Source organism: Lycium ferocissimum, chromosome 5 (genome assembly GCF_029784015.1).
Source record: "Lycium ferocissimum isolate CSIRO_LF1 chromosome 5, AGI_CSIRO_Lferr_CH_V1, whole genome shotgun sequence".
Lineage (NCBI taxonomy): Eukaryota > Viridiplantae > Streptophyta > Magnoliopsida > Solanales > Solanaceae > Lycium > Lycium ferocissimum.
Genome location: NC_081346.1, coordinates 14,186,517 through 14,210,179, shown reverse-complemented (window position 1 = coordinate 14,210,179; position 23,663 = coordinate 14,186,517). Strand labels below are relative to the sequence as shown.

Sequence of the window (23,663 nt, the reverse complement as noted above, 5' to 3'; positions counted from 1 at the left end):
GGCCTATGTCTCATAGATACATAGATTTTGAAATTTTATCTCAATGCTCAGATCAATCCCTATAAAAAAAAATGAGAAGCTTACAAAAACAACTATAATTTGGATGCTTCTAACAAGCCGTAGCTATAGTTTAGCTAACTACGGTTCGTAGCTACTAATTCTTTGCCATAGGTGTATTCCGCTGTATTTAATTCGGATGTATTCAATTCACTGTATTCAATTTGGTTGTGGTCATGCATAGCTATTTTTACACTATATTCAATTCGGCTGTATTCAGATAACAAAAATTCAAAAAAATACAGGGATAGCCGGCTGTATTCAATTCTATATTCATTCATAGCTACTTTTACGTTGTATTCAATTCAATGTATTCAAATCAGTTATATTCAAACAACAAAAATTCAAATATACCAGGATTTGCTAAAAAAATCTCATTTGAAATACAGGCGAAAGTATAAAAATACACTGTATTTGCACTAAAAATGAAGAATACACTAAAATCCGGCCAGATCTGAGAAATACAAGAAATAAAATACACCCGGATCTAAGAAATACACACAGATCTGAGAGAATTCCGGTCAATTGTCCATGGATTCCAGCCAGAGATGAAGACGGCGGTGGCGGTGATGACGAAGCCGATCTGGAACTCGAGTTTTTCGGCAGGTTTCATCAACAAAAGCAGCGAGCCTAACAGTGATGAGAAAAAGGCGAGAAAGAGGGAAAGCAGTTTGTCTCGTTGGTGTTGTTCGTGATGGGAGTTGGCCAGACTTTGGATTTCGCCAAAGTGGCTCAAGCAGGCTCAGAAAAGGTGATGGTCAGATTTGGAGAAACGATGGAAAAGAAGGAGACTTTGTTCTCAATATACTTTTCTCTCTGGTATAGTATTCTTATTTAATTATATATATATATATATATATATAGTATAACTACGATAGGTAATTAAATATATAATATAGCGAGGGTAGGTAATTAATTTAAAATATAATTACTATAAGTAAATACCACTTAGATGTTATCTACACCCTGTAAACTTTCCTAAAAAGATTCAAGTAACTTCTGTAAATAGTTTAAAGTAAAATTATGTTAGAATTTGTGCGATACGTGAACAATGTTAAAGAATATTACTTATTCAAATTATGACATGGTAATGTTTTTACATAGTAGATCATATATATTACTTTAACATAACTTTAACCGTCATCTCGCTTCTCAATCTATATATAATATAAAGTAATGAAAAAAGATGATGTACGCGACACTCTCTTTTGGTAGAGTTAATCTTATTTATCTTTTTTCTCCTTTTTTTGACATTTTTCTTTTTTTCCCTCCTATTTATATGCTATATTAGAAAGCCTAAAAGTCCTTTCTTAATTACATTTTCTTAATTACTCATTTCATTTTCAGTTGAGAAGGCCAAAAGTCAGTCATTAATTGAGTGATAATTTATGCAATGAAAACAAGGTAAAACGTAAAATCGTATATGGCTCTACGAATGTGGGTTTCTCCAACAGAAATGCGCCAAGCTCTGCCTCTTGCCCCTCCTTTTTCTTCATCTAGATGCTTTTGAACTGGTAATATTCCATTCATTTCTTTGTTATTTAAATTCTCACTTGCACAATATTGAGGGCCTCAATTTGAGGCTTTGCATATTTTCTGGGAAGATTATTTTTGTTTTTCCTTTTGAGGTCTAAAGTGGTGATTAAATTATTTATCCATGTGATTTGTTCAAAATGTCTTGAGAATAGCAAAGTTGTCTGCTTATAATTTGACTGATCTTAAGAAAATTTAATTTCATAAAACCCGCCTTTTCTCCACTTTTTTTTGGCTGACAATAATGTGTAAAAGGGTGCAGTGACAACAGTTGGCATCATTAATCATTTTCAGGTTCGTCTTCTACTCATAATGTTCACATATTTTTTTTTCAATGAAATAATGTATATGATCAATTTCATAGTTGATTCTCATGTGAGTTCTAACATATTATGCAAAGAATAAGCTTGCTTTACTACAGAACATGAGAGGTCAATTAACTAAAATGCCGATTTTGCTTTTTCATTTTCGTTTTGTTTATCGTAATTTATTGTGATATTTGGATCTGACTAACGTCTATGTTGATAATTTTTTTATTTATTTATATTCCATGTTTGATCAAGTCCAGAAATGTGATCCCGACATCCTTTTGGAGCTCATCATTTTCTTTATGAGTTGTAATATTTGCCAAATTTATAACAATGGGCCAGGTATTTTCATATTCCTAAGAATTTATTCTCTAATTCATTTGTTTTTTTTTGGGGCGGCGGGGGGGGGGGGGGATTCTAATTGTTTGGGTTCTTTTTTCATACTCTAATTTAATTGAATTATAATTAGAAGGTAGTTTAAATTTCTGATGTTTCTTCCTGTTTTATGTTTTTGGTAATTTTTAATGGTTGAACACTTGAAGAATTTTCTCTGATCGGAAATTTTAATACACGTATCTTTTCATGTACTTAAGTAGAGAAACTTTATAGTAAAGAGGTCGGTGATGAAAATTAACTGATGGGATCACGGGGAACAATCCAGTATGGCGTTCAACTTCGACTAGGTCTCATATGTATATATCCAAGAAAAGGTAAACACTTCCCATCAAGAATTTTTCATTAATTCTCAAAGTTTAAATCCAAAACATTTAACTGAATGTGGAAGAACCATCTCATCACGTCCTTTTATGATGATTTTTGCTATATGATATAATAAGTATAAAACATATGTAGTTGATTCAAATGCACGTTCATTATTTGTTGTTCTATTGTTGTGACTGTACTACCGTTTTATACTTATAGTTCTATTTTCTTTTGATAAGTATATATTTATAGTTCTTTTTTATGTACTTTGCTGATTTTATATATTTGTTGCGCCTTTGAACTATGATAATCATTCAATGATTATTAAGACGGTTGGGGATTGGACACAGATATATAGACGATAATTATTACTTCTTGTACTTTTATTCTCACCTTCTAAGATATTACAATTAAATGTAATGCCGGTGTAAGGTTTTTTTATTTTATGTTATATAAAGTTAAATTTGTAGCTCCCACTTCACTAATTTGTAGATATTATCTTCATTTTCAGATATTGTAATCTTTCCGAAGAAGAATTAATTATGTAAATTGCAACACAATTATATTTCTGCCAAAATTCTCTGGAGTAGAAAGCTCCATTTAATTAAAAGAGTGCAAATAAAATGCGTATTAATTCCTTATAATCACATTCCATAAAGTTCATTCTTTTTATTTGCTTGATTTGTCTTATTTATACCGTGCGAAGCGCGGATTCATTCACTAGTGCAACATACAACAAACAAATCTCCATGAATTTAAATGAAATGAATCATAGAGTAATCAAATCCTTGTTTATTCCTTATTTTTATGCATATATATACTTTTCTGCTATTTAGTATTATTGTATTACTAGTATATATTTTTATTAGCTTGTTACTTGGCCAAACTTTACCGGAATTTTTTATTTTCAAACAAGAATACTATAAAATGAAGTAGGCGATGCTGGTAGAAATTGAACCAACTAAAGCAACGAATCAGAGGCAACAACTCAACCTCAAGAAATTTGTATGTTACCTTTCAAACAATCTTTTTTAATCTTCTCTTTGAATTAATTAGATAATTTAGTGGCGCTTATTTTATATTAATCTGAAATGTTGCTAATCTAACTTTTCATTAGCTTGTCACTTGGTGAAACTTCGTGGAATTCTTTTGAAAAGGAATAATTTTTACAAACAAGTATATAAATGAAGTAGGTGATGTTGGTGGAAATTTAACCAACCGAAACGACGAATCAAAGGCAACAACTCAACCTGAAGAAATTTGTATGTTACCTTTCAAACAGTTTTTTTGTCTCCTCTTTGAATTTATAAGATAAAGTGGTGTTATGTTAAAATGGTAAAAAGTGATAACAAGAAATTTCTTAGAGATGCATGTTGCGTCTAGTACTTGCCACTATTTGGTTCGAAATGAAAACTCCTGTACTCAAATAGCATCTACTCTATATGGTCGGTAATTTAACTCTTAATGTTAGTAACTTAGTATCATCCTTGCTTTAACCAAAATAATAATAAAAAGAACTTCAGAAATATATAGAGATAATGAGAAATTGCGAGGAGGTATAAAATATAAGAAGCGACCCAAAGGAATATATGCATTTTTAATAAATCCTTTTTGGATGCATAGTTGGTTAGAGGTTTGGTCCATGTCCCCTTCTGACATGTGTAACTTTTTTGGATTAATTAACATGGTAGGGGTCAAGCCTTAACCCCCACACCTATGGGATCACAACCATGGTGATGGCTTATAAAAAATAAAAAAGGATGCATTATTATTATTATTATTATTAGAGAGAGAAAAGTGAAATAGTATGAAAAATCTTTTACTGATAAACTGATCTCCAACATAAATACTTAAATTAAAAATGTATTCATGTTTAATACGTGGGCAAGGAATATGAGAGTTACTCTATAAAAAGAGGGCTTCATTTAATAGAGTCACAAATCACAAGCAAGCAATACAAATCACAAGCAAGCAATACACAACTCATAGTATAGCTTCATTAAACATGAGGAAGTGTTTATTCCTCTTATCTCTCTGTTTGCTTCCATTTGTTGCCTTTTCATCAACTTTCACTTCCGAAAATCCTATTAAACTACCCACTACTACTACTACTACTTCTTCTGCTAATAACAATTTAGTACGAGTAGAAGACTGGCACGGTGCAACACTTGATATTCATGGAAGTTACCGCATCGTTTCCGATGAATGGGGTGCCCTAGGTGGTGATGTGTACCTAGGTCCCCTCCCAAATTCAGCTGCCCCTTGTCCTGACGGAGTGTTAAAGTACAACTTCTCTGGCCAAGCTAGAGGTACACCCGTCAGATTCATCAAGACTGATAATAATAGACCTATATTTATCTTTGAAAACCAAGATGTTAACATCCAGTTCGTTACGAGAACGTGTGTGAATTATACAGTTTGGAAAGTCGGACACAACGATGCCTCTCTAGGGGTGAGGTTTTTGGAGACTGGTGGAACCATAGGCCAAGAAGATAGTAGTTGGTTCAGGATTTTTAGACCACCACAAGGGCCACGCAGGCGGTACTTCTTAATGCATTGCCCTGGTCCCTTTGCTTGTCCATCTTGCCCTATTGATCGTTGTCGAGCAGTGTGGGTGGTTCTCCAAAATGGAAGGAGGCGTTTAGCTCTCGTGAACGACCCAAGTGCGCCTTCTCAACAACTCCGTTTCCGTCTTCGTGTGTACTTCAACAGCAGATAAATAAACCTGCGCGCAGATTACTACGTTCTAGCATCTTAGCTTTCTAAATAAACCCCTGCTTCTAAGTAATAATATATTTGAGCATGGCTTTCTTAATTATATATGTTTTTTTCCTTTTGGAATTGATTATCTGGAATTTTTGTCTTTAAGAGTTTTAAGACCTAGGAATGTGTAGGGATCTTAGTAGCTCAGCTGATTGGTTACCTGAACTTTCACCTTGTTGATAAGAGTTTGAATCCTCACGTTGTAATCCCCTTCTCAATTTCCCCTTCCCCCTACCCCTATGTACTAAAATAATTTATTTTTTAAAAAAAAAACTAGGAATGTTTCATTCCTATTGTGACGGACTAATTAATAACAGAATAGAACCACATAAATATTTGACCATGGATGTAAATATAGTCCTACATGAAAAGTAGAAAAGATATTTTTTTTAAAAAAAAAGTGGATCAATGAACTTGGATGGATCATATTTTTATGAGCTAATTTTATCACCATGTCGACAATCAAATCAGGATTTGAAATGAGTAGTGAACTTCTCTTTTCTTGCTCATCGTTCAGCTTCATATGCAAATAAAAATTAAAAAAAAAGTGTTTGGAATTGGTAAACCACAAAATTAAGATCCATCACTGTTATAACAGAGCATATCCAGCTAATAATTACAGATCAATTGACTCTTTCCGTCACTGCTTTTAGGATGTAGAATTCATTTTATTATGGGAAAAGGGTTAAATTTGCAACAAGCGAACTGGAATAAATTTGTCATCCGTTAATAGTTGGGATCAAATATGCCCTCATCGTTACAAGTTGGGTTAAAAATTACCCTTGAACTATGTGAAATGAAATAAATTTACCCTTATTTTTAAATGGTGGAGCTTAGCACCAAACAGGGGGCATATTTGACCTTTTTGTATAATTCAAAGGCAAATTTTCCGCTTCCCCTAATTTTGAGTTTTAATTTATTTTTTCTCATTTCTTTCTTCCTGCTACTACCTCTGTCACCAATCACCCTTTCTTCCTCTTTATCTCTCCCCTTCACCATTGTTATCATCACCTCGAAGAAGCAACCAAATTTTTCATACTTATCATCTTCTCTAGTTTATACTATGTATAATTTTAGCTCCCTTCTAGTAAATACTTTTCCTCATTCCCTGTTTCCATTCAATTGTCTTTAAGTTCTTACATAAAGTTTTCAGTTAGGGTCTGTTTGGAAAGCCACCTGGTAATTGGAATTGGTGTAATTACTAGGGTAGTAATTACACAGTCTATTAATTATACAGTATTGTAATTACAACGACCTATTATTTATCATAATGTAATTACAGCGTAATTACAAGCGTGCTACTTGGTTGCACAAGTGTAATTACACAGTTTGTTTAATTTAAAAATAAAATTTAATTATCAAAAATTTAAAATTAATATTAAAAAATATGTGCTTTATAAATGATATTAAATTGGTTATTTAATAAAACATTGTTTCTTGAAAATATTTTAATTTGTTTCTTGAAAATATATTAATTAATAATCATATATTTGTAACTAATATTGTAAAAAAAATAATTGATATATGATTTTCAAATTAATAATATTTTAATTTTAATTAATTATAAAACTTAAATGCGGACTTTTTTTTTTTTTGGTGAGAATATCATGGTTGGGATGTTTGACCAAAAAAAATATTTATAAATATAATGCCATAACATTATTCAAATGTTTGACAAAAAAAACTATCAACTGTAAGTGAAAAATAAACAACATGCAATGTGAAATAACAAGTCAATAGTACTAAGGCAAATAAATTAAAATCGAAACTATAACCTAAATTCAAAATCCAAAAGAAAATTTTTAACATAATACTCTTATCTCAAATTCCAATATTACATAAGTAAGTTCCAACGTGACTTAAGTAAATATAATTCAAAAGAAAGGAAAAATAAGTTTATAACCTCTTTCATAACGAAATTCTACTTTAATAACGTCACTCATTATATGCCAAGTTTGTTAATGACTCATTCTTTCTAATATTAAGAGGTGTAGTTTCAAAAATTAGAATAATAGCACGGTTATGCTAAATTAATAAAATAAAAAAATAAAAATAAAAATACGAGTAATTACATGAAACCACAAGAAGTAAAAGTTGTGATTGAGAAGAAAGAAAATGAAAGATAAATAATATAAAAAAAAAAAATTTAAAATAAATATAATTAAAAAGTAAAAAATAAAAAACAAATTAAAATAATAGAAATAAAAAATAAATTAAAAAAGAAAAGAAATTAAAATAAAACAAAAAAGAAGGAAACTAAAAAGTAACCTTAGAATTGCAGAGTGTAATTACACCCAATTCTCACTCCCCCTTAAGAATTGGAGAATGTAATTACACATTCTCAATTACACCCAATTCCCACCTAACTGTGCAATTACTTGGTCAAACAAACAGACCAAACTATATAATTACACCCAATTACCTGGGTAGCTATCCAAACAGGCCCTTAAAATTTTCTATCTTTACTAGTAAATACGCCTGCGCTTCGCGCGATTACGAATATTTTTTCTTACAAATATAAAAATGACATACAAAGAAAATTATTGTAGATAAGTAAAATTGAAAATTACATACAAATAAAATTATTATACATAAGTAAAATGAAGGTATACACATTAATATTTGCATGTGTTACGGTTCGCTTTTACGGGGGTTAAGGCATAAAAGTTATTACGAGGTTATTGGTGCTCTAATTGGATTCTAGTATTTTTTAGAGTCGCCACCTAGTTTATTTATGGAAAACCGGGTTTAAAGATTTTTTCCAAATAAGAAAAAAAATCTTTTGGACCAAAGTTCGATGAAGTGAGTTCGGCCGATCCCCATGGTGAAAGGTTTTACGCACCCTAGTATTAAAGATCCGTAGAATACGGTTGACCTACGAGCTTCAATGTGTGATTAATGTACTTATTTGCTTAAAAGTGTTTAGTTTTCAGCAAAAAATATCATTTTTTCATTCATATCATAATTTCAAGAAAAAAAATCGGTAAAAAGTTCCCTTATAAAAGGGCTTTTGGTTTAGAAAATCCGCGTAAGTGTTCAACTCACTTTGTTGCCGGTCTAGGACACACTCAGGATTTCTCCCGAGTAGAGTGACTACTATTCTAGTCCTAACAAAATGGGTTTAGTACCTACAGGTTTTATTATATATATAAAAATATGGAGTATATCTCTGTTTTATACATATATGTTAAAAAAAAAAATACAAATTCATTGAATTAGGTCCATTTTAATCATTGAAGCCCATAAGTCAATAATTTTTCAGGGTCCAAGTTCATCTCACCATCATAACCCAGTCCAAATAATTTCGGTCCAAAACAGTTTTGTTTTTAATCCGAGCCTACTGTGGGCTTCCAAGCCCAAATAGCCTTTATCTTCCATCTAATTTTTTGTTCAAGTCCAGACCCCCTTTTTAAAATTGCCCAGATTTGCTCAAGTTCAAAATTTTGCCTTTTTGGTACAATCCATTACGCATTCCTTTAAACAATCAAGCCATTCCTTTAAACCAATCTGAAACATACTTTTTCAACAGTTTATCATTTGAATCACAAGCTTATAGCCCAAAACCTACTACTTATATTTGAAGAAATTGTTTTTGCCTCATTCAAACCTTAAACCAATTCAAATTGAACCAAATCCCATTTCTTCTTCGTTCTTTATATTCAAACACAATGTTAAGAGAAGCTATTTTTTTTTTCTTTCTTTTAAAACTCAAAATCTTGCGGTTAAGCTCTGGTTTTTATGCAAGAAAATGACCGAGTTTAAAATCAATTTGGCAACTTTTCTAAATTACGAACTGTCTCCTAAGTTCTACATCCATGGGGGTTTCAATATTTAGCACATTCAGTATGTATACAATATATGTACATGCCAGATATATCAAAATAGAGAAGAGACAGTAAAAATATTCGTTAAACCGATGGGCCTACCCAAACCCATCAGTTCCATTTTCGCCCATTGATTTGGCCTTCCACAAATATCAGCTTCTCTTTCCTTTATTCGGACTCGATCAAGGAAAATGGTTGGGCCAGAGGTTTAATGCAAGAGATGGCCCAAGTGGCCCACGGTTGAATCACATGGAGCCAAAAAAAAAAAAAGAGAAAAAAGGATTAGCATGTGTCTAAGACCTAGGTGTTAAATCAGAATACTTATAATCTCTACTTTAGTAATTAAATTATATTAACAAACAACTAACAAGAAAATAATGCAGAAGCAAAAGAAAGGGAGGGGGGGGGGGACAAGTCTTGGGCTCAATTCAAATAATATAAGCTTAGCCCAGGCAGTTTATTCAAAGTTTGCAAACCAGCCCAAATCATAAATCAAAATATAGCATGAGGGCCAAACGTGGCCCAAAAAAATTCTAGTGAAAATTGGGCCCAATTAAGACACAAAGACTAGACTCATCCATAGAGTAATTCAACATGCAGAATTTGACAGTTAACTATTTCTCACAAGTGATATACCTATGATATACCTGATATACCAGACTTCTACATATGCAGGGTTTGGATATACCAGGTATACATGGGTATATTCCAATATATCATGATGAAAAGAACTAATTTATTTTAAAGCAATGACATAGTACAGGAACACAAGATTTCAAGACAATTAAGAGTTTATTGGAATGCCAAGAAAACAAACACACAAAATAAACAGGCCCTAATATCATATAAACTGAAGCTCATGTGATCACAGAACAAATACCCAAGGAAATGAAATACCACACAAGCAGTTTAGACTTTTAAAGAACAAGCTAATACCTACTTAATTGTTTTTAGAACCTTGGAGGGTCCCATGAAGTATGGACTTCCATGAGGGAACCCCAGCAACTCAAAAAATAGACATGAGGACTGAGTTAGCTAGAAACTCCAAGTCCCCTATCCTTCTTCTAAGTTCTAGGTAAGTCACACTCACAGTTGTCCACCTTTCAAGTACCATCCTCCTTATTCACAACCTTTCAATTACTTAAAGAAGTCACAAACCCAACACTTCAACACAGATCCAGATCTCTAATTCACAAGGGGAAACTAACACATGAAGACCAAAATAAAGCCACTACTAAGTTATTCCCAACAAACTGGACCCTTATCAGCATATTAAACTCTTTTCCAACTTCATCTTATGATAGATCCTAGATCCTAACCTCTTAACTCATAACAGATTCCTAAACATGACATAATTAAGACAGCAGTCAATAAATGGTTTTCAAACAAAGGAATCAGTTCCACACAGATATTAACTTTCCTTATACTAAAGCACATAAGACATCATCTTCATTTTTTTAGGCAGTTTTGGTCTCAAAAAGTTTTTATAGGACAAACTAAAAATTTATGGTTATTCAAGATACCAAACAACTTTAAGCAATACAAGCAAAGATCTGGTTAACTGAATGGTGGACTTAGAATTTATTTATGAAAGAAAAGAAAACACATATAAGCCTTTTAGAACAGAGTTGCAACCTTGATCTGACGACACAAATTCAAATAGTACCAAAACAAACATGATTCCTTGAAACTCCCCAAAAAGGTAAACATATACTCAACAACTTTAAAAGAAAGTCAAGTGATGGAAAAGATCATGAGCTCGTCAAATAGTTTTAAGAAAAAGAGAGAACAAAGACATAATCTCCCAACATGAGTTATCTGACCTCAGAATACAGGTAAATATCTAAATGATTATTAGTTTCAACCTCAAATGAGCAAATAAACTAACTCTACATGTTAACCAAAGACTAATAACTCTAGGCAGGGGCAATACTCAGTCAGGATTAATGTGTTACACAACCAGTTTGAACAAGTGAACATCTAGGTAAGGTCAGTTGGAAATCTCATATTTTTCTTAAATCCTACTTAAGCAGAATAAGATTGATACAAGTACAAGCAACCAATCTAGTTTAATACCTAAGTAACTAAACCGAAATAGTTTAAATGGCATGATTAACAGTTAAACAACTCTGTCTTAAAGCTAATGATAGACATTAAACTAATTACATAAGAAACTAAATTACACAACAGCAAATTAGCACAACACTTATAAAAGACTTAACTAAAGGAAAAAGAGAAAAGAAGAAAAAACTTAACTATGAACTTCGTAGAAACTAAACCATTAAATGAACATTGGTCTCTAATACATGGTTCAAAGCACATATGTGTAAAGGGCAGTCTCTTAACTAACCAAAGAAAAACAACAAATCCCAACAAGAATCATTTCTTCTTATCATATACAGGCCATATCAACTCACATCGTTAACAAGGATGTTTTGGCACCTTTTATCTAACCTAAATGTTGTTTAGCACACTTCTAATCACACTTGTATAACAACTCATCTATCTTCATACTATCCATACCATTAAACCAAAACAGAACAGTCTAAATAATTTTATATATCATAGTAATCTAATTAGTTTTACACTAACTACAACTTTAAACTAAGTAAAAACAGGCTAAATAACTATGCAATTCTCAACTAACACGTGATTAACCAAAAATAAAAGCCAACAAGGATAGAAGATTACCTTTTGCTCGTGCAATCAAGTCGAGGTTGGACTTAGAGACCTCGTTGGCTCCTCAAAACCCTAAACACACAAACCACAGAACCCACACAAAGAAACAAAGGTTTTAAATTTTAAAACTAACTCGAACTTTTAAAGTTTTGAAGCAAAATTGCTCAGAAAACTTAAGTATTTCGAGTGCAATAGACTATCTGATAATTTTTAGTGTCCAAGTGTGTCCAACAAACATAATTTAAGGTCTTTTATATAGCAAACTCCCAAATCTCCAAACCCTAATCGCACCGATGTGGGATAAATCCCAAAGATGGAATTTCCTCCTCACATCCCATGTTGTAGGTTGGAGATTAAATAAAAAAATAGGCATCAAAGGTCAGACTTCAACCAACAAAGCCTAATCCAAAAATTTCTTCAAGAACCAATCATAATATGGTATTCAAAATCGAAAACAAACAGGAGTAATTAAAGAAATATAGTCTTTGACCGTTTGAACATAGAAAAACAAGAAAGAATATCAAAACAAGCAAGGATAATACCGTGTTTGGTTATAATGGAGGAGAGAGGAGTCCAAGCAATTAATGCTTGCCTCCAATCATCCCTGCCAGGCCTGCTAAAGGCCTTACACCTCTGAATCTTTGCCAAAAATAGCGAGATGACGAGAGGAGAGAGAGAGGGTAGCCCCGCGGCGGCTAGGGTTTGGAAAAGGAAGAGGGAAAAAGAGGGTAAGGGTCTTTTGGTTGAACGAAATGAGGGAAAAGGGGGGTTTTCCCCCTTTAGAAACTGAAGTGGGTCGGGTCTAACCCTGTATTAGGCTGGACTCAGCCAAATTGAAAAATGACAATAGAGGGCAGCCCACCTGATATGTGTGTATACCTAATATACACATGTGTATATCTGCGTATATATGTATATGGAGGGTCATATATGCAATAAGTAGCCAAATTTAAATAATGTCCCTCAGTTGGAATATTAAATTAGGACCACATTTAAACTAATTGGCCAATTAAAAATGAATTTTTGTAAAAAGTAACCTTAATTGAATTAGGCCATGAATTTGGCTATTTCAATTATTTCCATAATTGGCTAATAATTGATTGTTTCAATTACAGTCGTTTAATGGGTAATTTTCAGAATTAATCACAATTAAGACTTAATTAATTATGATAAAATTCTAGTAAATTGATTAAATAAGAATTGAGGGGTAAAAATGGTTAATTTACTTAATTAAATAGATTCCTTGCATTAAACAGAGTAAAATACTTTGCAAATTGACATTTTAGCAATTTAGACAATTAAGAATAATTGTGGTAAATCATTTTCTCTCTTGGTTAAATTTAAGAAAAATATTATAATTGTGAAAATATGTAAATTAATTTCCAAACGATTTATAATATTATAGAAAGTATTTTATCAAACAAGATTGGTAAAAATACTATTTAAATAATTTTATAAAATTATTTTGACTTCTGAAAATACATATTTCACTCTGTTTAATATTCAAGGATCCTGGGTAATTAAAAAAAATTATGGGAGGTCAAAAATTAGGTGTCAACAGCATGTAGTTTAAATTATTTGTTTCTATCAAGAAAATGGATTTTTACAATGTAAATGCACAAAAGGTATAACAAACATAAAAAACGGTACATCGTCTAAAAAGAAAAAAATATGGAGAAAAAAAGAAAGAAAAACAAAAAAGAATAATAATATAATACAAGTTTGTTAGTCTTGAACCTCTTTATTTTAAAATAAATAAATGACCCGACAACCTGGAATTTACAAAATGAAAAGGCCAAAAAGAAGAAAGAAAAAAAAACAGAAAATAATTTTACTCTAAGAAATGACTAAGATGTATGGTCATTTAGAAGCCTGTCAAAATTTCTTAAAAACCAGCTTGATCCAATCGATTTGCAATTTTATGCCTTATTAACTCATGCAAATTTATTATTTTATTGCACTGTACCTGCATAGTCATCATCAACGTCATTTATTATACCACCGATATATATATATATATATATATATATATATATATATATATATATATATATATATATATATATATATATATATATAGAGAGAGAGAGAGAGAGAGAGAGAGAGAACCCCCCTAACGTATCTTTCCGGATTAATTATGCCACGCACCCAACCCTGCGGGGCGGCCTATGTACCCCCCCCCCCCACGCCCACCCCCAAACCCAAGTCTTATTTTTTTAGTATTTTAGTGACCTTTAAGTGCTGATCTGGCACTGTGCGTGACTACACGACCAAGCAACGCGTGAGGGGGTATTTGACCTATTATTTTTGGCCACATGGATAAAAAATAACGGTAACCCCCCCCCCCCCCTCCCCCTTTATTTTCTCTTCGTTCTCTCTTCATTTTCGAAATTTGACTCCATTGTTGCCATAGCTTGAAGAAAAAAAATTGAAATATGTGCCATGGATTCTAGTGGTAAGTATTATTTTCTCTAAATTATTATTCTCATTTTTTATTTATATGTTATATATTTCACTTATTTTTTTTTCTAGGGTTCTTAATGAAAGAGTTCAAATCGAGTTGAACAATCTTTTGTACCGAAAATGACGATCCAAAGATGAAGCGTCAAGTGCGATGCCGGCCGAGTATTATTAAAATGCGTATTTCTTGGTCTTGTAATAATCCGGAAGAAGATTTTGGACATGCCCATTCTATGGGGTACGTAATTTAATTTTTTTTTTTTTTATGTTGCGTGCCTTATTTCGTCACACATTACAAGGTGTCAATACGAGTTGAATTTTTTTTATAGGCTAAGAAATGTAAGTTCTTTGAATGGGGGGATGATCCTATTGATGAAAGGTCTAAGTTTGTTATTCACAAATTGATTAAGAAAATGGAAAGCAAGCAAGTGGAATTGAAGAAGAAAATGGCGGAAGAAATTGGTTTGACAAATAAAATGGAAGAAGGAGAGTCTTCTTGCATTGATGGAGATATTGGTAATGGCAATAGTGAAATGGCCATTGGTAATGAGAATGTCACTACAAATGAAGAGATGAAAGTGTTAAAGGCTGAAGAAGAGATGAAAGTGTCAAAGCTTGAAGAAGAGATGAAAGTGATAAAGCTTGAACAAGAGAAGAAGGTTAGATGCTTTATTATTAACAAGTTTTTGTTTTTGTGTTTCTTTGGTGTTGCTATTTGGTTTATTGGGTGTTCTTGAACAAGCATTACCAATGTCGATTACCATAGTAGGATTACATGTTTGTATGTTGAAGGATGTTTAAGTGACTATTATTCACTTTATGTATGTAAGTTGAAGGAGTTTCTTGTCATGGATGCTCAATTAAAAAGTTGTCTTTATTCAATTTGAGAAGAAAAACCATAGATAAAGATAAAGTTCATAGATATAGATTTCATTGATAATTCATAAACTTTACATAATAGGGAGAAACCTAATCTATTTCAATAACCTCCCTCTTGATATTAACAAAGAAGGTTACTTTCTCATTATGTTCACAACCATTAAAGCATAAGACATGTCCCTCCCTTAGAATGCTTGCATCAATGAGATCCTTGCACCCTTGGCAGAGGCGGGTATGCACGCCAACCTTATACATCATATTGTATTCACGCTGCTCGTAGAAAACAACAGCTTGTGTAGTTGTGTTTGCAAGAAAATTATGTATGTCAGAAGGTAGGATCTGGACAAAATACATGAGGCATTATGAATAATGAAACACGTCAACTAAAATAAGTTTGCAAAATAACACTTACAAAGTCATCGTTCTCAACGTATGATTTGGTTAATTTCTTCTCGAAGTAAATCACTTCATCTTCACCTAGAGACATTTTGCTATGAAATTCGTTGTTTGAATGAGAAAGAATGGTTGTAGGGATGACTTGAAATGGACAGCTTAATAGCCTATTTAAGGGCTGATGATATTGAATGGTTACAATTCCCATTAGCCTTCCCAACTACCAGTCAATGTACCTGAATTCAACTACATTGAATTGAATCGTCCAATGAAGGCTGACTGAATTCATTTCAGTCAATGTACATGAATTCAAGCTGGCACAGAAATCTGCCCACATTTATATGTACACACACTGCACAGTACACACACTGCACATTTAACTTTACTGCTCAATGTACACACTGCCCAAATCATAAATCACTGCTCAAGTGACACACTGCACAAATATGTTTACCAAAATGCAGTATGCAGTACCACAGCTAATTGAGCACAAACAATGGACACAAACAAGTATGATTAATAAGTCATTGTAACACTTAATTAAGAAGAAAATATTAACTTAAGTCATTGTAACAGCTTATTCAAATCTTCCAAACTGCCTAATTCAAGTAATCCAAACAATACAAAGCGTTTAATATCCAAAAACAACTTAATTCTAGTCATTCAAATAATGGTCATCACTTCTATGGCCTCTTTCCTTTGCTGCTAGTGGCCTTGTTGAGTTTGTCCCTTCTAATCTCATCAAGCATGCTTCTTGAGTAGCATGGTTTGCCTTTGTACCTCATCCCTTGCCTTGCCTTGTGACCAAGGTCTCCTGTGACTTCAGCAGATCTTATAGGCTAGCTTGCTTGATGTTTACCACCAAAATTCAGCACTCTACTAGTAGGCATGCCATGCTACAATAAATAAATTTGAAAATTAGTCACTTCACAACTTCACACACCAATGCCATTGTAAAGAAAATATTAAACTTACATTCAGGAATGTATAACCACTTTCAGCAACAAAGACTCCCATACCAGCTGTTTTTGATCTTTTATTTGGGTAAGTAGGGACACCCTCAGAATCAATTCTTTTGAGAACAGCAGGGGCAGGACTAGCAACAACCTCTGTTACATACCTTTCTTGGCCTTCCTCTAGGCTTTGGAGTAGCAGCAACTGCAGGTTCTTTTCTTGGCCTTCCCCTTGGTCTTGGAGGAGTTTGAGGTACCACAGTTGCTTTTATTGGTCTCCGCCTTAGCCTTGAGGCATTGTTTGAAGCAGCACTTGGTGCAGCAGCTTGTCCAGGTTGAGAGGCAACAGTACTTGGTCCAACATTGTTTGAAGCAGCAATTGTTTGAGAAGCAGCAGTTGTTTGAGAAGCAGCAAAGGTTTGAGAGGTATCATTGGTTTGAGAAGCATCAAATGTTTGAGATGCAGTACTGGCTTGAGAAGCAACAAAGTTTTGAGAGGCATCAAAGGTTTGAGAAGCATCAAATGTTTGAGATGCAGTAGTGGTTTGAGAAGCAGCAAAAGCAGCCCATGTTCCACTCTACAAGTAAAATGCAAAGTCATAAAAATTCAATAGTGCAGTGCAAAGATAAGAAAATTGTAGGAAGGACATACCCTCTGACAGCCTCCTTTATTGTGGTTTTTACCTCCACATTGGTTGCAAGTCATCAGCATGCCTGTTTTTGGCATTTTTCCAGATTTCTTTGTATCACTGGCCTCTTTCCTTCTTGCTTTTGACGACCTGCTTGGCATTTTTTTGATGATTGGTGGTGCAATAGCAAGATTAACAAACCTAGATCACAAGGCCATATTTGTCATTGGTTGAATGTAGTGACAATATGTTTTGAACCAATTCTCCTTGCTATAGTAGTCATGGACATAGTCAATAGGTTCATACTTCTTGTACAACATGGCACAAATGGCATGTGGACATTGTATTCCATTGGCTGCCATGACCTACAACTACATTTCTCATTGACAATAGCAAGAGTCTGCTGATATGGGCCATCAGTAATCTCAAACCCATGCTCACCATTAAACACAATATTACAATGCATTGACTTCCCCATGTTTTCTTCTAATGTCCTTAATGCCATTAGAGATATTCTTGTCACCCAAGTGTTTGCAAAAGACCTCATCACACCTATCCTAGTCATTGCCTTCACCCTAATCTCTTTTAGCATGGTTATGATGGTCTTGTGTCTTGCAGCCAAGATCCAAGCATTAAAGCTCTCAGCCATATTATTGTCAATGATGTCACACTTAGTTTCAGTATTAAAGTATACCTTGCAAAAAATGTGTTCCTTGAAGTAGAGTAAAACAATCTTTTCACCACCAAGCAGCTGTAATTTTTCCAAATTTCTCCTCAAATCTACCTCAAATGTGCTTCTGGCACATTTCCAAAAAATCAACCTCATTTCAAGGCCTCCCTAATCTTTTGACCAGTTTGCAAGGATGTGTCTAGCAAATTGCCTCTGCTCCACTTCTGGTAGCAGCACTTTTATAGTGGCAAGAAGCCCTGAAAAAGGAACAGTTTAAATCAGCAAAGTGTAACAACATAATAAATATAAAATAAACAGTTTAGTACCTTTTGCGTATCTGAAATGACTGTGTAACCAGTCCCATTCACTAAGTTCAAGTCTTCAATCAATATTTTCGTAAACCAAGTCCATGTGGTTTTGTTCTCATACTCCACAACAATCCAAGCAATTGGCAATATCTGGTTGTTGCCATCCTTAGCCACAGTAACTAGCAATTGACCCTTGCTACAACCCTTTAAGAAATAGCTATCTAACCCAATGCATCTTCTACAACCACTCAAAAATGACCTTTTTAAGGCATCAAAACAGATGTAGAAACCTAAGAAGCAAGGCCTACCATATTCAGCAAATTCTGTAGTAGACACTTTCACCACACAAATACTTCCTGGATTTGTTCTTAACATTTCATCTCTGTAATCAAGTATTCTTCCAAACTCTTTTACTTGATCACCCATGATCTCTAGTAAAACCTTAGATCTAGCTCTCCTAACAGTGGACTGCCAATATGTACACCAAGTTCCTTCCTAATTGCCTCTTTGGAGTTTGGCATCTCGATGTTTGGTTGTTCAGTAATTCTATCTTTGTAGTGGCTGGCTAGGTACTTAGAATTGCATATATTGTTCCTTGTGGTCTGAACACATTTATGTTTAGGATAGTATGTTTTGATTTGAAAATTCTTTGTTGAATTGTCCAATTTAGCATAAATTAACCAAGAACAACCATCCCTACATGTGACCCTCACCCTTGAAGGCTCATTGACAAACTTATCTAACTGAATATGCTTCTGAAGTGAATATCTAGTCACAAGATCTCTAAACTCATTAACACTCTGAAAAATCATACCAAGTCGCCATACTACCTTCTTACATGTAGGTCAAACCTTATGTATTTACTTTCCTTCTAGGTTTCAAAGTTACCCTCATCGCATCATCATCTTTATCGATGTACAACTATATGCATCGTAACTAAAGTAAAAGGGTTCATCACCACCTACCCTTCCCTCCAAATCTCTTTTATTAGGTTCTGTTTCATAAAATCCTATATCTCGTTCAACTTCACCTAAAGGTACATCATCAGGGTTAGGTTGCCTCTTTTTCTCTCTTCTAGTCCTTCTCTTATAAGCCCTCATTTCAGCCCTAAATGTTCTAACTTCCTCATGTACATCAGATCCATCATCACCATCTGGACCATCAAATACTGCCACATGGTCTGATTTTACATCAGATTCAACATCAAAAGCTGTTGAGTGAGAGTCAACATGGTCACTACTTACTCGTTTTGCATTTTCACCATCTGCAGGTTTAGTTTGTTTGGGTGAATTTTCAGCAGCTTCTGTTGTGGGGTTGAAGAATTAGTGGGAAATTGAGAGGGTAAAAGTAGTAATGGTCTTTAGAGCTTTCAAGTGGTGTACTTTCGGTGGCTGGGTTCTCATTAGGGTTGCTTTGAGAACCATTTGGTTCACATTGGATACCCTCACCAACTTTATTAAAAGCATCACTTTTTGTTTGGTTGTTGGGAACAATATATTCCAAAGGCAATGCGGGCACATCTGGTTCATCTACCATATGGCAGACATAAATCTCCACAATGTCCCTATCTTTCAAACTTAGGGAAAGGTCAAAAATATCCTTGTCAATAAATATATCTACAAGAATGTCACTATTAAGGGACTTCACCTTAAAGCCACAACTTGGACTATATCCTAATTCCTTTATGTAGTCCCTAAGCTCAAAATATGACAACCTATCAACATCGACATCTAAGAATTCTGTACAATGAGCACCCTCCTATCTTGGCACACCACTACTTAAATCAAATACCCCACCATAAAACCATCTCAACGTAACATAAATAAAGTCAGCCATACCTGAAAGTTACAAAGCAACAATACTTCACAAAAGCCCTAAATTACAAAACAACAAAACTTCTCACCAACAAGCAACATCAAAGGGAAACATATGATTTTTAACAAAATCAGCAGCAATTAGTAGCAAACCCCTAAAGTTACTCGTTCATTTACCTTATTCTACTAAAAAACCCTAAATTAACAAACGACCCGATTCAAAACCCTAAAATGCAAGCAAATAATTAAATGTGTCAAAACCCTAACAAGCAAACTATATCAGTAGAGAAATATACTACAAAATACACAAAACTAAAAAAATCTTAACCTGCAAAATCACGAATGATAGCTTTCTTCAGCAAAACAAACTCTACCAAACTTGAGAATGCAAAAACGACCCTAGAAATCACTAAGTATTACGCGAATTAGTGTATATGGTGGAAGATTGCTTGAAAATTATCAAGGTAAATAGTGCAAATGCAATGAAAATCGATGAGAGAGAGAGGGGAGTGGAATTAAATTTTCGTTTATGTTTAAGGGGGTAAACTGAAAAGGGAGTTAAAAAATGCTGATTTGGAAATTTAAAAGGCACGTGTACTACACGTGAGTTAAAAAAATGGGGGTCACTAAAAAATAGCCACTTAAAGGTCACTAAAATACTAAAAAAAAATAAGACTGGGGGTAATAGGTCACCCCCAAAGGTTGGGTGCGTCATAATTAATCCAAGTATATGTTGGGGGGGTATTTGTGTATTCTCTCTCTCTCTCTCTCTCTCTCTCTCTCTCTCTCTCTCTCTCTCTATATATATATATATATATATATATATATATATATATATATATATATATATATATTAATGTCTTCTAATTAACAATAATTTAAAAATTAGGGAAAAACCTATAGGAAAGGGAAGGTTAAAAATAAGTAATTATGTGAAGAATAAATTACAACTTTATATATACACTCATCTGGGAAGTTGAATTGGTGTATGAGCAAAGAGAATTTTCATCTCTATTTTTTTTTTTTTTAAAGTATGGACAATAGGAATTGGAATAGTCCCTTAGCATCTGGTTCATTAGCTAGAATTTAAGGAGATCATTTTGTTACACTAATTGTATGAACCTAGAATTTAAGGAGATTATTTATTAAATTGTAATTGAACCATTATGATTGTGGAAGTTGTTAAACTCTTCTTTTTGCAAGGAAGAAATAATTAAATATATATCTAATAGGCAAAATGAGAAGAAAAAGTAATAAAATGAGCCAAAAAGAGAGAGAGAGAGAGAGAGAGAGAGAAATCACTTTCTTGGCCTAATAAAGATGTTACATCACATTTTTAATACCTAGCTTTATATAGATTTTTTTTCTTATTCTTGACCATTCAGATAATCATTTTTGAGGTATTCATTAAACTTATATTTCCAAAAACGAAGCTAAAAACTCAAACCAAACCATAACCTATGAAAATGTAAAGTACAACAACAACATCACACTAAAAAAATCTATTACACCATAATATTTTTCCTAAAAGAATCAATAATATTTTCCTCCAATTTTCATCATTCAGAAATATTAAACTTTGCTAAATATTTAATTATAGGTAAAATTACTATTTTCGATATATATACACACATATACATACTTGATTTTATTGCCAATATATATTTGATAAATGTCGTGAATAACATAATAGTTGTTTTTAAAATATATCCTTAATCTAAGAATAAAAAATAAAAAGGTGAAATAAAGAGCAACAAATAAGGAAAGTAATACTGAGTAGTACTTATAAATCCCCCAAACTAAGGTAATGCACATGACCAAATCTTGGCCACAAATGGACGTGGATTTTTTTTTACCTTTCCCTTATTCCTTTTCCTTTTCCATTTTTGGCCACCTGATTTTCTCGTTTCACTCCAAATTTTATGCAGAATCCCCACAATTCCTCCTAGTCCCTTTATATTATATTTACCAACACAATACTTCATAATCATCCAATAAATTCATCACATATAATGTAATGTAATGGAGTCCAAAAAAAAAAAAAAGAAGAAGAAGAATAAGAGAAAGAGAATAGAACACCCATTAATACTTTGTTATCCTTATTGCTTCTTTAGTACAAAAGAGAAAAAAAATGTCTATGAAATCTTAAATACATTATGCACCGCTACCCTATCTCATTTCCATCCTCATATTCATCAATTAACGTTGACGTGATGTTCGACTTCTGAAAAACAGTAGCAAATTCTCTGACATAAGATTCTTTTCCTATCTTCTTGCTAGTCCTTTTAAGGTCAAAGCCACAAGAAAAAGAGGTGAGATTTGAAATGAAAGAGGGTGTGTGCTTAAATCAAATCTTGTTGAAGTAATATTTATAGGTTTGATGCAAGCTACAACTATATTTACATAATCAATTATCAGAATAATGGGTTTTAATGGCTAAATGGACGTGGGTATAGAAAAGAGAAATAACTAAGAAGTGTGTGATACTTACCATATCAGGACGGGAGAAATAGATAAAGAAAGAAACGTGGGTGTAGTTATGAAGGAAATAATAAATGCTAATAATAAGAAATGGCATAACTAAGGTGCATTTAACTTTTTGCAAAGAATGGGTAAAACGTAAGCAATTAAGGAAAAAGATGAAATAGCTTTGTAACTGATTTTGATAGCTGAAGAGGCCAACCTATAATAGTAATAGATACAATATGCTTTCAGTTAGTTTTTAATTAATAAACTTTTATTTAAATAAAATTTGAACAAAAAAGTTGTTGGGACAAGGCAAAAATCTCACAAAAAAGATAAATATGAATGCTGGTCATAGAGAGATGTCACATCACCTTGTCTATGTCTAGCTTTATATTATATATAGAAAGTCTTCCTTCTATATAAGGTCGACTCTACAAAAGATTTACATAAATCTTCAGTTACAGAAGAAAGACTTTGGTGATTGTGCCCGCATTGGCTGCATTAGTATCCATTGCATAACTTTGAACTTCTTAATTCTCTCCAACTCTCAGAAAGATAGCATGTGCAGCAAAAAGTCAAACAAGCCTGGGACTAATTAGAAGCCACAGGGGTATATTTACGAGAATAGGATCTTTCTTTTCTAATGTTAAGAATCTGATATTGTTGAAAGAAGAACTAAGAAGGGCAAAATAGTCTTTTCTAGAGTTAGTTAGATCCGTTAAATGTCATTAACAAGTGTAATAGTTAGTTAAATGGTAGTTAGAAGTAGTGACTAATTTTGGTGTATAAATACACACATGATGATCACTTTGGAATAATCTCTCGAAAAAAAAAGGATTCAATATTTTCTCTCTCCTCATTTCCTTCTTCTTCATTGTACCTTGAATAATTAGGGTACAGATTTATATCTCAAATTACAACATGGTATCGAGCCTACTATCGAAACTCGATTTCTTGAGTTCGATCATCAAATTCCGCTGCTAAATTGGTTAGTAATCTGTTGGTTGAACCAGATTTCAATTGAAGACCATACCCAGCTGCATCTTGAAATTCGTATAATGGGAACAAATGGAGAACAAGCAACAAGAGGTCTCAATCATGCAATGAATCAGACAAATACGAATCAAATGAATAATCATTCACAAAGTTCTGGTATGATTGACTATAATCACCCTCTATTCTTGAGTCCTTCCGATACTAATGGCTCTGCAATTATTTCATTTCA

At 33.1% G+C, this 23,663-nt stretch overlaps 1 protein-coding gene across 1 annotated transcript; it reads left to right on the top strand.

Annotated features, from left to right (window-relative positions):
* Positions 1-4,521: 4,521 nt before the first annotated feature.
* On the top strand, positions 4,522-5,569 carry LOC132056132 (serine protease inhibitor 1-like). The gene has a single exon (XM_059448212.1). The coding sequence runs from the start codon at positions 4,606-4,608 to the stop codon at positions 5,317-5,319; it is 714 nt and encodes a 237-aa protein (XP_059304195.1). The 5' UTR covers positions 4,522-4,605; the 3' UTR covers positions 5,320-5,569.
* The last annotated feature ends 18,094 nt before the right edge of the window (positions 5,570-23,663 follow it).

Bases quoted from the DNA above. Each gene is read 5' to 3' on its own strand.
- LOC132056132 (XM_059448212.1), top strand. From the start codon at position 4,606: ATGAGGAAGTGTTTATTCCTCTTATCTCTCTGTTTGCTTCCATTTGTT.